We start from the raw sequence: 19,825 nt of genomic DNA on the forward strand, positions 1-19,825 counted from the left end.
CAAAAAGAATAAAATCATAGAGTCATAGAATGGTTTGGGTTGGAAAATCACCTGAGTCCAACCCTCCTGCTGCAGACAGGGACACCTCCCACCAGACCAGGGTGCTCCAAACCCTGTCCAACCTGGCCTTGAACATTTCTGTCCGTGGGGCATTCACAGCTTCTCTGAGCAGCCTGTGCCAGGGCCTCACCACCCTCACAGGGAACGCTCTTTTCCTGCTCTCTGGGACAGAAAACGTTGTGAAGCTGCCTGAACTACCCAAAAAATTGGGAAGTTTTTGTGTTGTCGCTCTGAGATGATGCCTTTTAGCTTAGTGTTGCAAAGGCTGCTGTGGCTGGTGAAAGAAGAGAGCCCTTAGTGTTTCTTTGCAGCCCTGCTTTCAAATGAAACACGAATTTTACAAAACTGCATTGATATCAGAACAAAGTCGTAGCCCGGTGTCACTGGCTACAGGCACAACTCTGATCTGACTTTTAATTGTGTGATTACTGATACTCTGAATTGTTGTAAATAGCAGTTAGAAATACCTCCAAAACCAAAATAGCAAAGTTATTGTTCTAGCAAAATGGCGAAGTATAGTTTTCTTATTTTTCTTTTCTGAGAAAAATACTGCAAGTTGGCAGTTATTTTAAGAAGTGACTTTTTCTTTAAAAGGAAAACCAGCACTGCCTTTATCTTAAACACGTCATAATCTATTGCTGATGGGGAGGGAGGGGAAGAAATCAGTGTGGTTTGTAAAGAAACGTTGTGACAATCTAATATCTGTTATTACTACCCCACACATTTCGGGATGTGACATACTTTCACAGGTTTGGTGACATTTGCGCAATTAATGAAAGAGGCCTGATGCAGAACTGCCAGAAAAGCAGTTTCAGTGAGCAAGGGCAAACTGGTTGTGGTTTTGTTTCAGCTGTTTGCTTCCAACGTGGAAGGGAAGAGTTCTCCCAGCGAGGTGTTGGTGTGCACCACCAGCCCAGACAGGCCAGGACCTCCAACCAGACCCGTGGTCAAGGGGCCAGTAACATCTCATGGCTTCAGTGTGAAGTGGGGTAAGCCAGCTCAGATTGCTGTAGCAGAGCTTTTTGGGGTCGTAAGAAATTTAAGTAAAGTCATGTAAATATGTGTTAGGACTTGGATTTTTCATGCTCCTTCTCAGTCTAGAGTTGAATATGTTCGGAGAACTTGACAGCTTAATTTTTTTAATATTCTAAAAGGTGTGTAGAGGCTCTTGTGTGTTCAGAAGGAAAAATTTTTTGGTTTTGATTAACTCGCATTCAAGCGCGTCTTCAGGCTTTTCGCTCTCCGTTTCTTGTCCCATTGCAGCTTCATTCCAGCTGCTTCCTTTATTAATGGGGTAAACCTCCTCACAGCTTCTCTTGCAGTGCTTTTTCCATGGGTTTTGTTTGGATCATCATTATCCAGCAGCCGTATTCTGATTTATGCTGAAAACAAATGTCTGTCACCCACTTCTGCTGCACATTACTTGGTGTAGTTAATGTGGAAAAGTTTGTGGAGAAGGAGCTGGATCAGAAGCAGATTTGGTAATTGTTCTGTTAACTTTCACTCCTATTCTTTCTTATTTTTTCAGATCCTCCACAGGATAATGGTGGTTCAGAAATCCTAAAGTATCTGCTGGAGATTTCTCAAGGAAGTCCAGAAGGTGAACTTGACACAAGTTGTCTCAATTTCCAGACACTGTGGTTACTAGATGGAAGTCCTGACTCTTACATTTATTGTTGCTATTATCATTAATGCCCTAATAATCTCATTGAAACAGAGTTATGTACTTTGCAGGATTCCTGGGTGAGCTGGGGTTGGATTTTGGGTAGGCGTTGTAGCAGGTTTTTTATGTATCCTCTTTTTACTAATAATGACAGAATTTTAGGTTATGTGTCTAAACATAGAAATATTTTTGTGTGCACATATTTGCACATTTAGACATTATATGTAATACTCATGTTTATTTATATTTGTAAGTCTATGTATTTGCATGGATCTCTCTGTGTTGTATCTTCAAGTGGAAAATTACATTTACAGTAACACTACTGATTCTCCTGAAATGAATTATTTGTGGAAGACCGGAAGATTTTCCTTTCTCCTAGACACTCCTAAATGTGTTGCTTTCCACTCTTTTAAACTTGGATATATCTTATTTTTAGCAAATCAGTGGGAAGTGGCCTATAGTGGCTCAGCTACAGAATACACCTGTACTCACTTGAAACCAGGCACTTTGTACAAACTCCGGGCGTGCTGTATCAGCACTGGTGGACACAGTCAGGTGGGTATGACCTAACAATAAGGGCTATTGGGTTCACATTTTCCAGAGATTTATCTGCTAATTTTGGTAAAATACTTCTGCTTTCAAAAGAAGGGAAATGTTTTCCCTGTAGCACAGTAAAGCTACACTGATTGCAGTTAATCTCATGCTGCAAGTTGCTGAATTTTAGATTTCTGTGTGTACATAGTTTTCTTTTCGGCGAGCTGCAATTTAGTGAGATTTGGTTTCCTCAAAACCAATCTGTAGTTGTTTATATTTACATTAGAAAAGACCATCATGTTTATCTGATGTGGCCACTTGCTTGAAAAAGGCCACAGACTCTCACGTGCTTGACCTTGTATTGACTGGAGATGCAGAAAGAGATAGTTTGTTGTAACAATTATCTTTCACATGGTTGAATCCTTTAAGTTTTTGGATTCCTTTTCTCAGACCCTAATTCCCCTCTTTGAGTCAAATTCACTTCAGTACCTATGCACTTATTTCTCCTGCTTTGATACGACTTTTCTCATTCAAGATTGAGTACTTTAGGCCTTGACATTATTTCAAAACCAAGGAAAATTAAAACAGAGAGCCCAGTGTTGAGAATGCTAATGAGGGAACTCTATTAATTGTGTTTGTACTACCATGCTTGACACAGCATCTCCTCTCCTTTACTGTGTGTATAAATTTCCATAAAATGGTGGGTGCAGAAGATGATTTCCTGTGCTGCTCCATAGCCGTGGCTCAATTTGAAGGTGGTGGTTGTGCCAGAGGGGTAACTGAGCTGTGTTCCTGCAGAGGGATAACTGAACTGTGGTCATTCCAGAGGGATAACTGAGCTGTGTTCTCCCGCAGTGCTCCGAGAGTTTACCCGTCCGCACGCTGAGCGTGGCGCCGGGGCCCTGCCGCCCACCCCGGCTCCTGGGCAAGCCGAGGCACAGGGAGGTGCAGCTGCAGTGGGGTAAGGCAGTGCGGCATCCTGCTGCTCTAAAAGCTTTGGCTCTGCTGCTCAGCTGCTGACCTTGAGCCTTTGTTTCTACTGCTCATGTCCTGTTCACTGGGAAGTGCACAGCAAAGTCCAGTGGAGTCTGAGCAAGTCAGAAGTGCAATTTCTCGTCAGGTGTGGTGGCTCAGTGTTGGATTTCTGAGCTCTGCTGTCCTTTAGGTCTCTACACTCTGCTCCCATTTTATTTTGTTTAGCCCTCTCAGGGCTGTTAAGTAGCAGCTTCATTAGAATATTCATCCTTTTATTTCAAAAACACAGATCTCTTTTTTTTATTCCTTTGCAATATTGGCTTGGCAGAAGAGCTTTGGTATTCCTAATGCATAACTTCTTTCAAAAAGTTGAGTTAGAACATATTGAGGGGTTTGGGTGACATTTAAATCCTGATCCACAGGATAACACACATCATCTATTGGACTCCTGTTACTTTGCAAAGATGTTGGACTTCAGTCATGGCACTAAATTGGCACTTGCCAGTCTCCAACAGAGTATTTCCTTTACAGTGCTAATCTTGCAGCATCCAAGTATTTTTGTGGCATCATTTGTTAACCCAAATTCTGGATAAATAAAGTTTCTAACTGTCAGATATATTTCAACACCAGTATAAAAAATTCACCCAAATGCTTCCTTGGAAACATTTTGATGGCTGCTGTTTTTCTGATCCCCAGGCAGTTTGATTCTGTGGTACTGGCTTGTCACGGTACATGCAGGTATTCATGTCAAATATGTAAATATTTGATATATATCAAATACATTGTTTTCATGGGCAAAAACATAGGTGCCCACAACAAAAGAGAGATAGCTGTGTGTGTGTATCTATGCACAGGAACAGAAATACACATTTCTGTGGTGGATGAAGTAAAAACCAGCTCTTCCTGGCACACGCCCTGACGTCACTAACAGACTACGTGATCTCTTTCAGATGTCCCTCAGTCAGAAAGCGGCTGCCCCGTCTCTGAGTACAGCGTGGAGATGACAGCCCCTGAAGAGGTGGTTTCTGAGGTGTACCACGGGCCTGAGCTGGAGTGCACCGTGGGCAGCCTCCTCCCCGGGGCCACGTACAGGTTCCGCGTGCGGGCGCTGAACGACGGCGGGGTACGTGCGCTGCTGCCCTGGCCCCTCTGGGGCTGCCTGCCAGCCTCTGGGCTGGGTGCTCTCAGGGCTGCTCATCAGCAGGGTCAGGCAAAAGAAAAACCACGTGATAAATGCTTGAAAGGAACTTGGGAGCAAGAGCTGCAGTTTTAGACCTGGGTCTCCTTTGAAAGGAGATTTCGAGTGCTGCTACGATTTCACTGGCCGGAATCGGCTGATCCCAAATGTGCAAAATCCCTGCTAAAAGTCATAGCTGCTTGCAGGGAGGATTCTCTTGATCCTCATTCTGTTGCATTTCCTTCTTTTTGTTTTAAATCTGAAGTGTGTCAAAACAAGAATTGCAGTTTTACCCAGGTGGGATGTTGTGAGGGAAACCTACGTTCCTGGTGATTATTTTTTTGTTTTAATTTTTAAAAAAATGTGTACTTTATAGATTCGATAAGATTTGGGATTTTTTTTTATTAAATGATTTCCTTGGAAGACATGCCTTCCCAGTTACATCAGAAATTCTGTCTGATGTCCATGGAGATCTGCAGAAAGATCTTTTTCATTGAGGTTTGGGTTGCTTATGTTTGCCTTTGTGTCATTCCAATGGCGTTATATAAAGTCCCAACTAAACTACATGCATTGATGTGTTTCTCCCCAGAAATCTTGATGACGAACATAACACAAAGGTTTAAAGTTACTTGCTTACAGGGAGAAGTTCTGTTAAAGTTTAACTTGGGTATTAGAGAAATCTGCAAGAGTGTTAAACTTCTTGTCATAAAAGTACCCATTGTTTTGTTTTTGTGAAAAATTAATTAAATGCACATGGAAAGATTAAATTTGCTTGCTGGAGTGAAAGCCACTGCCTGTCTGGTAGCTTTGAATATATGATGCCTTTTTTTTTTTTAATTTATTCCTTTTTTTTGGCAGAACAATTGCAAAGCATTTCTCGTTCCACCCTTTGTTAAATGAGGGGGCTGGTTCTGGTTTGGCTGGCTTTTTCTACCAGGTGCAGAATAGGGGAGGATGTCCTTTACTGGATTCTTCCTCAAAAATTGCAGAAGTCAATAAATGACCTTTTTGACACATGCATTCTTTGTAAGACAAAGCAATCAGTGTTGGCCTTTCTTTAACAGCAGATACTGACATGTCTGCTGAGAAGTTTCCTGGGGTTCATTTCTGTGTCGTTTTGCCTTTTTGTAAGGGCTCGTTTTTGTCGTGCTCACTAATATTGCATTACAAAATAAGTAAATACCAGTGTTTTTCCTCTAATTTCTTCCAAGTGAAGCTTCTTTGTTCTGGAGAACGATTTCTAATTAACTCAGGGATGTACTGAGCAAATTTCACTCTTCCACTCAGGAGGCCACAGAAAGGCTGTTTCAGTGCTATCTCCTGTCCTCGCACTGCTGGCTGAAGCCTGCTTCCCAGACTGCTGAAAATTGGCTCTTTTTTTGCTAATCTGCATTTAAATTATTCTCCTACCTCGGGCTCAGAAGTTGCCTGAGCTGAGCTGCCCGTAGAGCGGAGCGTCCACGGCGTGTCCCTGCACGTTGTACCAGGCTGGGGCTCCAGCACATCCTGTCCTTTTACAAGTAACTTGGGGCAGGCATTTTGTGTAAAAGCAGCTGGAAATGGACTCCAGTATGTGTTTTGCTTTTGCTGTGCTCCTCTTTGTATCCATGAGAAGCCCCGTTACGATACGTGAACACACTGTGCTGAGGTAAGGCAGAAGGACACAAACTGTTCCTCAGTTACTGCGTGCTCATTCTCACTTTTGGGCAAATTGGAGGTGGTTCCTGCTTTCATGAGCACTTGCTGCCACGCAGGAGGATGCACAAAGGATGCACACGCTCTCTGCTTGTTTCTGAGCTCACCTCACACTTCAACTCTGAGTCATTTGTGTGGTCTCATCCTGAGCTCTGGTGTTTGGTGCCAGGTGTTGGAAGCCCAGTCTGTCGCTGAGAAAGTTAATGTGCTGGTCTTGGGGAGCCCTTGAGGGCTTTGAGATGGGTGTACACCTGTATAATAATAGTAATAATGATAATAATAATAATAATAATTATAATGATGATGATAATGATGATGCTGCCTTGTTCCCCTCTAGTACGGGCCGTACTCGGAGGCGACAGAGGTCACCACAGCAGCAGGACCACCAGGCCAGTGCAGAGCCCCTTCCCTGTCCTTCCTGTCTGACACACGAGTCCTGGTCAGCTGGGAGGTAAGTCAGCTGCCCTGCTTCTTTAATTCCACCTTGCTTACCCAAAGCAGTGCGCTCACCACAGAACTCAAAAATGAGCTCGAGAGCTGTTTACTGCTCTGGAGATACCTTTTTATACAAGGAAACCTAATGCAGAAACTATTCTGTTGTAGAAAAGCATCTTCTCTACTTTGCTCTGAGGAAGTACACAAAGTTGGTCACAAATCTTCTAGACCAGGCCTTCTGCACTTGTATCAGATGATAGAGGTGCTCTCTGCAAGCTTTTAGAGCGTTAGCATGTTCTCAGTTAGAATTGCAAAAACAATTATTTGATTTTGGCTGAAACTGAAGTCTCTGATATGAAATTAACTCCCCACAAATGCTTACAATATAGGGCTTTTTCCCCCTCAAAAATTGTTTGTGTCTTCCCCAAATATTTACTTTTCTTTTCGTTTGTGTGCATTCCTCCTCTGTACTCCAGCGTCTTCAGCGTTGGGCTCAAGATAAATCTTAGCTGAAGTGCTATGGGGATGATTGGTGCCATTAAAGAAAAAATGTTGTGTAATTAAGGCAGGAAAGAAAGGATGTTACCATAACTAATATTGCGATGTGGTTCGCTGGGGCTGTAGTTTTGTCACAGACTTTGAGTGAAAATCCAGCAGCCATTCCAGCCCTGCTTCTATCGGGCTCCTCCCCAAAACAACGCCCCTGTTGAGAAAGAAGTCACTGACATTCACAAGGTGCTCAAATAAATTGTGCTGACAACATACCTAGATACAAACATAATCTGCATTTAATTTTATAACAAACAGGTGTATTTGATGCAGTTTTGGGCTATTAATATTTTTTGCAACTAGAAATCGCACTGAACTTTCAAGTGTTACCTTTTAATGGTCAGGGATTTGCTCTCCCCAGCCATGAAGCTGGTAGGTTCTCTCCTTATTTGAAGGATAATTTGTTTATTCTAGCTAAAGCTGAAGCTGTGGTTTGCAGTGGTTATGTTTTCTTAGAGTGTCATCTTTTGGCTGATACGAATAAGGAAAAACAGTGAAGCACAGAGAGCACACTGTGGTGCCTATTATGATGCTTTTTTTTTACACATTGTTCTGAAATCTGGCTTAGGAGCTCTGAATGTTCCTACTCAAACAGCTGGAAGCTCTGAGGCAGAGCCAGAGAAGCCCCTGTGCCTGTGCAGGGTGGTTGCTGTGGTGTGCAGCAAAGCTCTGGATCCTTGCGCTGGAAATTACATCTTGCCTGTGAAAAATCACAAAGTCCTCATGGGCCACACGTGTGCAGGCAGAGCAGTGCTTCCCTGTGCTGCTTCAGGCCACACAGGACAGCTCTAGGTAGTTTTGTTAAAAATACTAAATATTTTGGTTTGGGAACTCTGCTGTTTTGCCTGTATTGGCTTGTCTCCAGCACGTTCAGGCACTGAGTTTGTGTTCCCTGAAATAAAAGGTTTGCTGGGGCTGTGTGGAAGGAGATGGGTTTAGATTAGATATTGGGAAGAAATTCTGTGTTGTGAAGCTGGTGAGACACTAAAACAGTTTGCCCAGAGCAGCTGTGGCTGCCCCATCCCTGGGAGTGTCCAAGGCCAGGTTGGATGGGGCTTGGAGCAGCCTGGTCTGATGAAGCTGTCATGCCCATGGCAGGGGGTGGGATGAGGTGATTGATCCCTTTCAATCATCCCAAACCATCTGATGATTCTGTGATGCCATGGGAATCTCACTGTGGATGTGAGTGTGCCAGGATCCACACTCCAGGTCCCACTCTGGGACTGATGGGTGACTTCCATGGGGAACCTCAGGCCAGCTCCTCCCTTGCTGAGGTGGTTCCTTTCTCAGCACATGAGTGACTGCTTCAGGCTCTAAGGCCAGGGCTTCCAGAGCTGTGTTTTGATCTCTCAACTGGGCTATGCTAGATTGATGCTTTTTTTATGTTCTCCACCGTTGAGCTTCTGCCAAGCCAATGGAGAGACAATTTATTCCTGAGTGTCCTGATGGAAAGCAAAGTAGCTGCGTACACTCATTCATTTCTCTGAATTTCAATCAGGTAATTTTTGTGCAGAATTGTCCTGTTTCAGTAACCTCTTAGGGAACATTAACTCAGTACATTTCCATTTGCAGCAGTAATGGTGTATTAATTTAAAAATACGAGTGGTTATTGGGGGTTTTTTTTCCATGTACTTTATTCCTTTCCCAGTGAAACACAGCGATCCGAAGTGCTCGTTTCTGAACTGAACCACATAAATATTTGTGTTGCAGAGTCCTGAATGTTCTGGTACTGACATCTCTGAATACAGATTAGAGTGGGGAGAGGAGGAGGAATCTCTACAGCTTGCATATAGTGGCACAGAAACCTGCTTTGAAATCAGTGACTTGTCGGCAGCAGCGCTTTACTGCTGCAGGCTACAGGTACGTCAGGGCTGCATGCATTGCTCTCTGAGATCCAAACAGAGTTCCCTTCCACTGCTGTTCTTATTTTGATCATTAGTCTCCTCTGAAGTTATGTGCTCTGCAAGGCAGGAGGAATGCACATTTATTTTGAGCAACACAGACTGATGTGCTGCTTAAAAATTGCTCGTGTTTTGTTACTTTTGGTGACTAATGCCTGTAACAGCCGGCTTGCCCTCTGACACCAAAACAAAGCTCTAATGGTTTAGAAAATCTAAAAGAAAGAAAAAAATAATTTTCTTCATGGGAAGGAGAGGTAGATCTCTAGATGCAATAATATCTACCTCCTGACTGGACATTGAAGGTTTCCCTGGCTTAAATAATGAATTCCAGCATCTGCTTAATTTATCAAGTAAGGCAGAGCAGCTGAGTAAATTCCTGTGTGTACAGGAGATGGTACCTGCCAGAAAAGTGAGTTTCCCATCTTTGCCATTTTGTGTCTCAGATCTGTGAGACTGGATCATACAGGGTCTCTACATGATTTCTTTTTCTTTGATCTCTTTATCTCCTATTATTTTCAGTAAAAAGTAGCAGTTAAAATACATTCTGTATATCTGTATGAAAGTAAAAAAACAGGAATTTTCATCCTTTATGTCTGCTGATGGAAGGTAAAGCGACTGGGAGCGAAGTAAAAATATTTTACCTAAGATACTCTTCTTCCACAAGATGTATTTGTATGTGAAGACAGAACACCACCACTAATCCAACCCAAATACCCACCCAGCTGGTAACACGTGGACCACCCAGGGTGATTTCTCTGATCGAGGACAACATGCTTCTGTCGAGTGTTTCCTTCTTATAGTTTTTCTTTAAACAGGATACTGAATTTTTAAAATTTTTTGGGGGGGGAAGAAGGTTTGGAGGAGCTGGCCAGCAGCCCAAGAGCTCAGGCCCCACAGCTCCAAGAGCACTCAAATGCATTTTGTGTCTTGGCCAGAGCTGGTCTGGACCTTGCTCTGGCACTGTGGGGGAAGGAGAAGGAGAGGATGTGTGAGTGGCTGGGAGGTGTGAGCCAGAAAGTGCCTCTTGTTTCTGCAAGAGGGAGAGCATTCAGCATCTGCTGGGCAGGGAGGAGACTCTGAGGCCACTGCTGTGGGGAGCCCTAGGAAAATTTCGTATTAAAAATGGAAACAGCCGGCTGTATGGCATCTTTGACTTCCAGTGGGTGCTTATTTCAAACTACTTGCCACAAAAATGTTGCACAAATCTGCTCAGTTTTCGATGCAGCCAGTATAATTTAATCGTAGGCAGAAGTTACAGGAAAGGCCCAACAGCAAGAAGATATTTTATTGAGGTCCATCAGTGATTCAGGTGCTACTTTCTAGAGGGCCTCATCCTCTGGATCTGATCCTCTGTATTATGTGGAGAAGAATTTCTTACAAGATACACTGTAATCTTCAAACAATTACACAAAAATCTCCCCACAAAGTAGATAAAACAGACAAAGAAAGGAAGTTAAACAGTGTCCAAAATTTTAGTTTATCTGTTACCAGCTTTAACAGAAAATTTTCGTTTTTAAAAATAAAGATCCCCCTAACCACATTTATTCAGCCTTCTAATAAACACACAGTATTGCTATCTCAATCTAATGTAACTCAATAAAAAAGAGAATTGAGGAATCAGGCATATCTAACTGCAGAGCAGACAATTGCCTTTACCATTGCCTTACCTTTTTTTTGTTTTTTTCCTGTAATGAATATTCCTGAAAACAATAGTGGCTTCTGCAAAGGGAAATATTGTGTCATTCGGGGGTGGCAGGGGAAAGCAGCTAGGCAGCAAAACCCCATCAGTTATGGTGATGAGATTGTCCAATAAAGCACTTAAAAAACACCACTGACAATAAATTGCTTGGAGCAAGATACAAACGGCCAAACACTGGTTTCGAGGCAAGACAAATCATCATTGGCAGAGCACAAAACAGGGCTCCCTTCTAACAGCTCTAGGAGCTCTGCACTAAATAGAAGATTTCCCCGGAGCAGGATTTGTTTTGAAGGGCTTTTTAAAGGCTGACAAATGTAACTTTATTATCTCTTTCTTCAATTGAACAAAACGTCTCCTGGAAAAACAGAACGTGGCTTTGTGTTAGTGTTATGCAGAGCAGAAAGAAGTTATTCGCTGCAGTTAAGCATAGATTAGAAATCAAACAGTTGTTTGATGGGTCCTGTCATAGGCATCAGAGTCTGGCTGGCAACATTGTAAGCCTGGATTTTTGAATTAATTGTAGCCTGATGGGAGCCTCTGGGCTACCTTTTCCAAGTGTAAAGGAAATTTGGGGGGTGCTGGGCAGCATCAAAGCTGTTTCTGGAGGTCTGTGCCTTCTGGACTCCTGTAGTTTCTCCCGTACCATGTTCTGTAAGCTCCCCCTGTACCTTGTGTGCAGGCAGGATGCTGGGCTGTGTCAGGAGATACAGATAGCAGATCCAGGGAAGGTGGGTATTGCCCACGACATGCCATTCCTGACAACCTGGAATGCTGCGTCCAGTGTTTTGCTCCAGGCTGAAATTGGGATGTTCAGATGAGATATAAAGGAAAAAATATCGCTATGCAGGCAATTAAAATCTAACAGTGGCCTAGAGGAGGTGTGCAATATGCATACCTGGAATTTTGCAAGACCCAACCGGAAAAAAAAACTGAGCAACCTGGTCTGCATTGTCTGACCCTGGCTGGAGTAGCAGGTTGGATGAGATGAGTCCCACAGTCCCTTCCAGCCTGCATGGTTCTGTGATTGAGTTTATAATAATCCTGAGGAGGTAACATCAGTCATTCCCATGGCAATTCCAGTGCAATGGGTACAGCTTTTGCCACCGGCTGAGCATCAGCTGATAAAACCCCAGGCCTGTACAACTGTACAATGTAGGGCTTGCAAAGACAGCAGCCTCTAATTAATGAGCAGAAAGGGGGCAGGTTTTGAAACTGGATTTCCCCTGGGATTCAGGATCTGTGACTTAGGATGAGAAGCTTGATAAATTATTGCTCTCCTCTTTTGTGGGAGATAGTGAGCTGTGTGGTTGGGTTGTGGTTTGGTAGTGAATTATGACTTCTCCAACTTTAATGATTCTGTGATTCTGGGGAAATGTTGAGTCATAAGCTAACACCGTGCTGAGGTCCTATATTCTCATATCAGAAGCTTTTTGGCATGAAATTAATTGTCCATTTTCCAAATTAGGAACCAGGGTAGGTTTTAACAAGCCAAATATCTCTTATCTTTAGGGATATTTTGCTTGCATAAGGCATCTGTTGGGCCACCCTGCAGTATACTGGGGACTTTGTACTGGGTGGCCCAGTAATTTCGGGTAGCTGGTTTGCTGATGTCACCTGTCACTGGCAGCGTGACTGTGAGATTTTCCCTTACTAACCAAAGTTTGCTACTGATAAAAGGGTTATTAAATATCTACCGGGGAAAAGAGAAATAATCTCAATTTTTTTGAGACTGAGCGACAAAAGAAGATACTCATTCCCTGGGATAGCAGCAGTGTGAGTCACACTTTAGAGAGGAAGCCAGCAGTGCACATCCTGTGAAGAATTCATGCAGCTCTTCCAGGCTCCACAGTTCATCACTATGAACTTGATACACACGTGAAGGAGAACATTGGTGAACGTTTTTTTTGTTTTCACCCCCAGGCCATTAACCAGGCTGGAGCTGGCCCTTACAGCGAGCTGGTGACCTGCAGAATCCCCGCGTCCGTGCCTGATGCCGTCTCCACCCTGTGCGTGCTGGAGGACGAGCCCGTGGGTGCCTGCCAGCCCTCACCCTCTGTGTGCCTTGTGCTGAGCTGGGAGGAGCCCAGCAATAACGGGGCTGAGATCACATCCTACAACATCGACCTGGGAGATGTCAGCATCCCCGTGGGCAACGTCACCAGTCACGTCATCGAGGGTTTGCTGCCCGAGACCTCGTACCGGTGAGCTGGGGACGGGGCACGGGGGTCACACGGCTCAGCTTCGCACAGGAAATGCTTGTGGGCATGGAGAGTGGCTTAAAAGGAGAACCAACAACCCAAACAACCAGCCTAGGAGCGCGGGAATCTGCAGTCATTCCTTGACGGCATGGGTTGTGGTGGTTTGTGTTCAAATATTGTTTTCTCCTGTCTTTTTTTTCCTCTTTTCTGCTCTCCTTGCATTATCTCTGACCTCTCCTCCTTTTTCAGTTGCTCTGCCAAGGTAAAGTTACACTGGTAATAATAAATTTAAAAATAAATAAATTTCAAAAATAAGAAATAATTAAAATCACAGTGTTACATCTCATGGTTTTTCAGCTACTTAGAAGTACTCTTCCAAGGGATTAAATTATTAAGTTATTGATCCCTGAGCAGGGTTAGCAATTTTCACATGATGAACTTTCATTTGTATAGCTGCAGCTATTTTTTGTCTCTGACAAATGGAGATGAATGAAAAAATGACCTGAATTTAAAACAAATTTATATTGCTTCAGAGTCTAAATTGCTAAGTGGCATTGCCAAAGTTTTATTAGTTTAATGTTCAGGCTTATATGTTTTCTCCCTAATTGCCAATTAAGAAAGAAAAATGGTTCCATGCGGGCAACGAACAGCAATACGACAGAGTATGTGACAAAAGAAATTCTATTTTAAGTACTGTTCTAATAAAGACTAAAATTTGATCACAGAGTTGTAAAATTAGATATGTCACAGACTTGCTGTAACATTTTTCTTTTCTTTCTACTTTGTATTCAAGGTCACAGTCCTACAGGTCTTGTAAATGATAAGTTCATAATTCAAATTTTATCCTGTACCCAAGAAAGGAGAACTTGTTGTAGCTAAGATTCAAATACATACACCAGAAGTCATTTAAAGGGAGGAGCACACATTGCTTGCTCACAGATCATTCATATAAAGTTGAGGAGTTTCTCTGTGGATTGGTCACCCGGCTGTGGAAACACATCATCTTTGGGCAATCTCAAATTCCCTGGTTTCTCCTCAAACGTTTGTTAAACCAAGACCCAAAAAAGCTGAAAAGGGAACTTTGAGCAACGCGCTCAAGACAGAAAGTGCAGTTTAAATTCTTCACCAAAGTATTACTTCAGTCTCTTTTTCAGCTGGTTCTTGATTGTCTACGGATTCCTTAGGGGAAGTGTCTTCTTCAAGGCTTGGAAATAGAGATTGGAATGATTTTTTTTTTTTTTTTTTTGCATTCTTACTTCATTGTTTTGTAAAAAGCACCATATTAAATCACATAGTTTTAGTCAAGGATTAGTCCTGTCTCTGGCCCAAATGAAGCAGCCAAAGCCACAAGCATTAAGTGTTTTAAATATTGTTGTAAGACTAAGTTCCTACTGAAAGAACCCCACTTGTAGAGCACAGACCAGTGGATGGCTGATCAGAAGTAATAATGTAGGAAAGCTCTTTTGTTGAATAAAATCAGAGCAAGAAACCCCAAATCTTAACATCTCATTCATGTAAGGGAAGCCGAGTGACTGCAGTTGGATTGCAAATGCACATCATCTATAGTTTGAAGCATTATTTTGCTAATCAGAAATAGGTTTGTCAAAGTGTTTTGATCATTAACTTTTTCACTGATATTTCTTCTTCAAGCATATCTTGACACCTGTCTTTGCTCAGGGAATGTTTGCCCTAATTAACAAATCTTGAGGAACAGGATTATCAGGCTCTGTGCCAAACGTTGGTGCATTTTCTGCCCTCCCTGGCTGAATCAGAAGAATGTTTCAAAACATCACTGATCTCATTCTCTACATTTCTCCACTGATGAGTCTTTTCACATCAGTTTTGTTTAACGCAACTTACTCTTCTCCCTCTCAAGTGTTTATTCCCTGCTGTGTTTAAAAAAAGTGAACATATTTTTCCTAGACTAAACAAGCCAAGTACTACTGGGTTTGAAGCTCAGAACTCCCTTGCCAAAGTTTCAGCAGAATTTGAAGTAAATCAGCAAAGGGTTTATGTGTTTCAGTTGAGTTGGAATTCCACTGTCAATGCTTTTGGTTGTTGGAAACAAAAATTGAAAGCAAATCTTGGTTATTCTGAACCCAGCAAGTCCAAAATTGGAAATTGAGATGGTTTTGGGTGGGGGGTGATTGTGAAAGCCCGTCCATGTGGGTCCACCCTGTTGGAGCTGCTAGCTTGGGTCTGGCATTGCTTTGCTTCCAGCTTCTCTGTGGGAATGGCCATAGCAGGAGCAGCGCGAGAGCACACGGAGAAACTCCAGGCTCTCTCCAGAGATGGGCTCCGAGCTGACAGATTGGATGCTCTGTGTCTCAGCAGCAAATCCAACCAGCACACAATGAGAAGGATTTACATCCCAAAACGCAAACTGGACGATGCCTCTGTCACGCTGTGAGTGAGTGGCCATGGCAGGGCTGAGCCAAGAGGATTGCAGCTCAGGCACAGCCCGGCTCTGCTGCTGCAGAAAGCAGATGCCTCCCCAAAGCACTGTGTAAACATCCTGGCTGGTGAGCAGCTGCAGGAGTTATGTCTGAGTTCTGCAGTCTCTCTGCTTTATTGCCATAGCCACGAAGCTCTGGAAGCTCAGATTATAGGGTAATATACTTGGCCTGGTTTTCTGTGAACTGATGTAACTGGGAGTGAGTTAATAAATATTCCACAATAAATAAGTATTCAACAGTCAGAGAAACACCAATTTTCTATTACTCTCTGTTCCCAAGCTTCACTTAACACATTCCATAGATAATTGTGTTCTGCTGTTGAGATAATTCACTGCTAAACAACTTCCATTTTTTTAAGAATGCTTCTTCTCCTCTGAAGTTACACAGTGTACAGAAATATACATAGTGGCGTTATGAAATTTTAATGGCAACACTTAATTTGGTTTAGGAATAAAAATTCTATAAATATTTTTTATTTTTAAACCATAGCTAGGAAAAGATTATCCAAGATGGAGAGAAAAATTCATGTGGATGCTCAAGTTAGCAAAGTTTAAGCAGGCTATAAAACGGCTTTACACTCTGAAATATTTTTAAAGTCTTCTTCCAGGAGTCTCGAGTGGGGATTTGTGGGGCAGTGTGTGATTGCTGTTCATACTGTCCAGGCTGCTGCTGATGATGGAGGATGCTGCTTCCCCTCCCCTTTGGAAGTCCATGGCATTTTAACTCCCACAGGTTTCCACAAGCACATGTATTGCAACTGGTGGCATTCCTCTTATGGGAACGAGGGAATCAAAGTCTTCTCATGTCAGACTCTAAAATTAATTCAAAAGTTGATTTTCCAGCTTGTTGGAATACTATACAAAGGATTTTGTGACCAATCTGAAAATAGCATCCTGTTTAGTGTGTTTATTTCCCTGGGTCAAGAATCTTTTAAGAAAGAATGGTCTGTTTAAGATCATTTTGTGGTTTCTAAATTTGCCTAGTCTGATTTATGGTTTTTCTTTCTAAATGTTTAAAAGTTGTAGTGGGAAAACGTGAGAATGAATACAAATATTATTGGTCCAGGGGTCTGCAGAATTAGGCACTATTCTTAAATACAGTCTTTACATTTTCAAAACACTTGTTGTAAAACTGTGATTGTCAGATTGTTAAACCATCTTTCTTTCCAAGAGGATGTTTGGGGTATTTTCACTTAGAAACCATTAGAGGAAAAGTTGAAAGGAATTCAGGAAGTGCTTTTACTGGAAGTATTTCTACTTGTCTATACTAAACTTCTACATGAAAATAAAGAGCTGATTTTTTTTCCCAGTACCAGTTCTGTAAACAGTAATTGGTTTCCACTTAATTGGGGATGTTCTCTTGCCCACCCTGGCTGTGCCCCCCAGCTGGAAAAGCTCGTTGTCACAGGCTGGGGCAGGGACACTAAAAAGCACCTGAGCTGGTGCACTACAAGGTGCTCTCCCACCAGCAGCTGCTCTCCCCCCTTCTCCACACGGTCCTTTCTCCCTTTTCTGTTTCCCTTCTTCCTTCTCCCCTTCCCTTTGGACTTCCCAGAGGCTGATACCCACTGAGCAGGCACTGCTGGTGTTCAGAGGGAGGTGACACCTGGGGCTGGGTTGCACTGCCATGTGCCCAGGAAACACAGAATTAGTTGTTTTTGTGTGTCTGATGGAGCTCAGGCCCTGGGAATGATAGTGGCAATTTACAGAGCTTTCTGGTGGTGCAATCAGCACAAAAGAGTGGCCGCATCAGCCGTGTTGGAGTGGAATAAATCAATTCCTGCTTTCCCGGTGCCATCGTTCATTTGTAAAGATGCCTGTCTCTATTTTAAGGCTCGAGAGTTTCCATCAGTCTTACTGGGCTCCGGAGTCAGAAGGGGAGTGTGTGTGTGTGTGCATATTTGTGTGTGTCAGAAGGGGGGAGCAAGAACTCTGTGCAGCAGAGGAAAGCAAGAAGAAAAGAGTGAAGAGACACGTTTTTGCCTTGTGCAAATACCTGGCAAAAGCAAGACAAGGAAGCACAGGTTTCTGTGCGTGTATATATCTAAGAAGTGTGGTATTGGACAGAGAATTATTTCACTGCTTGTTTTCAGGCGTGGTTGCTGCCAGTTGGAAACCAGCTGAAGTTACAATGCTCCAGGAGAGGAGAGGCTTTGTTGTTACTGGACTTTAAGTAATACCAAACAAAACAAAAGGATATATACTCTAGAGCGTGCTGCTGTAATCAATCTGCAAACCCAGTAGTAGCATTTTGTAATATAGCTTTTACTGTGTATGTGCGCATGCTAATGGATCGCTTGGTAAAATCCAGTGAAAATACAGGCAGGCTTTGGTTTTTTTATTGGGAATACCATTAAATACTGATGTAATGATTCTTCAATCTAAAGCAAACCGGGAACACAATATGAAGTAAGATCAATGCTTCTATTAATTACACTTTTTCAGATACTAGAAAAGCCTTTTGCTCTCTCTATCCGAAATGCTGGCAAGCAGCAGTTGAAGATGAGGCTCCCACTCAATCTTTGTGCCATCCACCCCTCGGGAGAAAGAGGAGTGTTATCAGGTGGTCAGGATGCATTTCCTGAAGCCGCAAGGAAGGCTAAAGGGAAAATGCAGCTCCACACCCAGCGATAAATTACCCCTGTCAATGGCTGGGTCAATAAGCAGAGTTTTAAGCACACATTTGCATATGACTGTACACACACTGCATGCTCACTGTGCAGTGGCTTTAGCTGACTAATCAATGATCAGACTTCATTATTTTGCAATATGTTTATTAACAATGTAACCTTTGTTCTTGAAAGCAGAAAACACAGTTTTGGGTTTTTTTTCCGGTGGGGAATACTCTCTGGAGAGCTTTTTTCCCTATCCCTTTAACACATTTATTCCCTGACAGTAGAGCTGAAAACTTGCCGTTCAAAGCAAAGTAATTTTTTCATATGTTGTTTGTGTGAGCTTGGATCACTTTATGTTCTTCAGTCAAAGTAAGTAGCTTTGCCAAACAAAGACAGTTCTTGTAAAGAGTCCTTACCCATGAGAAAATACAAGGCTGCTGTGCACAGGATTTCCAGAGTAAATGTCATCTCTCCAACTAACTAAACTAGGCTGAACTACCTTAAACTTAATTAGTTTTCCCCATCTGGATTTTTCGTATTTAGTCTTTGATTTAACAAACTTTTGAAACCTTTCAGGCTCATCTGTACCAATATTTCTATTTGCACAGTCCTCAAAAGTATTTGGAAATGCAGATTTCCCACTTTTGTAAGGTGCTGTTGATGTTACCATAGTCAGAGACCGTTACTGCTCACTCACCTCAGTGTTAAACTAAGGTGCAGAGAGGTAAGAGAAAATTAGCAAAGTGGAAAGCAGGAGTCATTATCTTAAGGAAGAAATAGAATTTAGAAGACTGGCTCTATATGATTTCCAAATTCCAGTTGCTGTGACCAGGCAGGCGGTCTGCTTTTCTTCTTGCTGTCCTTAAATGACTTGAGGGCTTTTGTGCATCTTGTGAGAGCGACTTGGGTCCAGCATTTCTTTGATCTAATGGGTAGTTCTCTGGCAGTTAACATTTCTGCAGTTTGTGGCAGAGTGTAGGAGGTTTGTGGATTTAACCTTCTCTGTTAGTTCCTCTCAGCAGAGTTTCCTGTGCTTACATAGTGTGCTGTGTGAGACACTGAGGGAACACTGCTCTGGGTCTTCAGGGCGTCTGCCTGCATGGAGTGGGTTTCATGGCAGGGACACCAGTGCTGTCCCTGCATGATTTCACCTCAATTATTCCATGATCTTTGTTGGGCAATCAGAACACACTTTGCTTTTCATTTACTGATGGTTGGGCGCTTCACATTCTCCAGGCTGTGCTTGTCCTGTGCTGCTGCCCCTTGTCCCTGGGCTGAAGGGGCTGTCAGCAGGTCCTGAGATCTAAACCTTCCTCTCGGCCTTGCTGTATTTCTGACACCTTCACTGCAGCTCTTACAGTCTAAGCAAGATGATCCTTGTCCTGTTAACAATTTTGCCACAAAAAGCCCTGGGAGCTGGGCTGGGGCACTGTGGCAGGGACGGAGCAGTCAGCCCCACAAGGCTCTCTTGTCCCTTGGGATGTGTTTATATCAAGAGCCTTGTGAAAACGCTTCATTTAACATTCATCTTTTTGCTGTTCGTTTTAGGATCAGGATCCAGGCTGTCAATGAAATTGGAGCTGGACCTTTTAGCCACTTTATTAAAGCAAAAACCAGGCCATTACCACCCTTACCTCCACGGCTGGAGTGTGCTGCAGCAGGGCCTCAGAGCCTGAAGCTGAAGTGGGGAGACAGCAGCTCCAAGCTTCACTCTGCTGATGACATGGTCTATATCTTGCAGATAGAGGACAGAAATAAAAGGTAAGAGAGATAGTTTTTTCCTTGTGCTAATGAAAATTCTGGTTCATCATAATGCAGTTGTGAGCAAAAGAAAAATTCTGTTTTCCCTGACTGCTTCGTGCCTACCAG

At 42.9% G+C, this 19,825-nt stretch overlaps 1 protein-coding gene across 1 annotated transcript in view; it reads left to right on the plus strand.

Moving 5' to 3' along the window:
• FNDC3B (fibronectin type III domain containing 3B) overlaps positions 1 to 19,825 on the plus strand; it is a 185,319-nt gene that overhangs the window by 143,410 nt on the left and 22,084 nt on the right. The window contains exons 15-23 of the mRNA XM_066193735.1: positions 911 to 1,049; positions 1,589 to 1,660; positions 2,160 to 2,278; positions 3,113 to 3,218; positions 4,183 to 4,355; positions 6,442 to 6,555; positions 8,799 to 8,948; positions 12,609 to 12,889; positions 19,505 to 19,717. Of these exons, the coding sequence (XP_066049832.1) occupies positions 911 to 1,049; positions 1,589 to 1,660; positions 2,160 to 2,278; positions 3,113 to 3,218; positions 4,183 to 4,355; positions 6,442 to 6,555; positions 8,799 to 8,948; positions 12,609 to 12,889; positions 19,505 to 19,717 (1,367 nt within the window). The remainder of the gene's footprint in view (positions 1 to 910; positions 1,050 to 1,588; positions 1,661 to 2,159; positions 2,279 to 3,112; positions 3,219 to 4,182; positions 4,356 to 6,441; positions 6,556 to 8,798; positions 8,949 to 12,608; positions 12,890 to 19,504; positions 19,718 to 19,825) is intronic.

The sequence above is a fragment of the Chamaea fasciata genome, unplaced genomic scaffold (genome assembly GCF_029207755.1).
Source record: "Chamaea fasciata isolate MVZ Bird 193981 ecotype frontalis unplaced genomic scaffold, bChaFas1.0.hap1 SCAF_11, whole genome shotgun sequence".
NCBI lineage: Eukaryota > Metazoa > Chordata > Aves > Passeriformes > Sylviidae > Chamaea > Chamaea fasciata.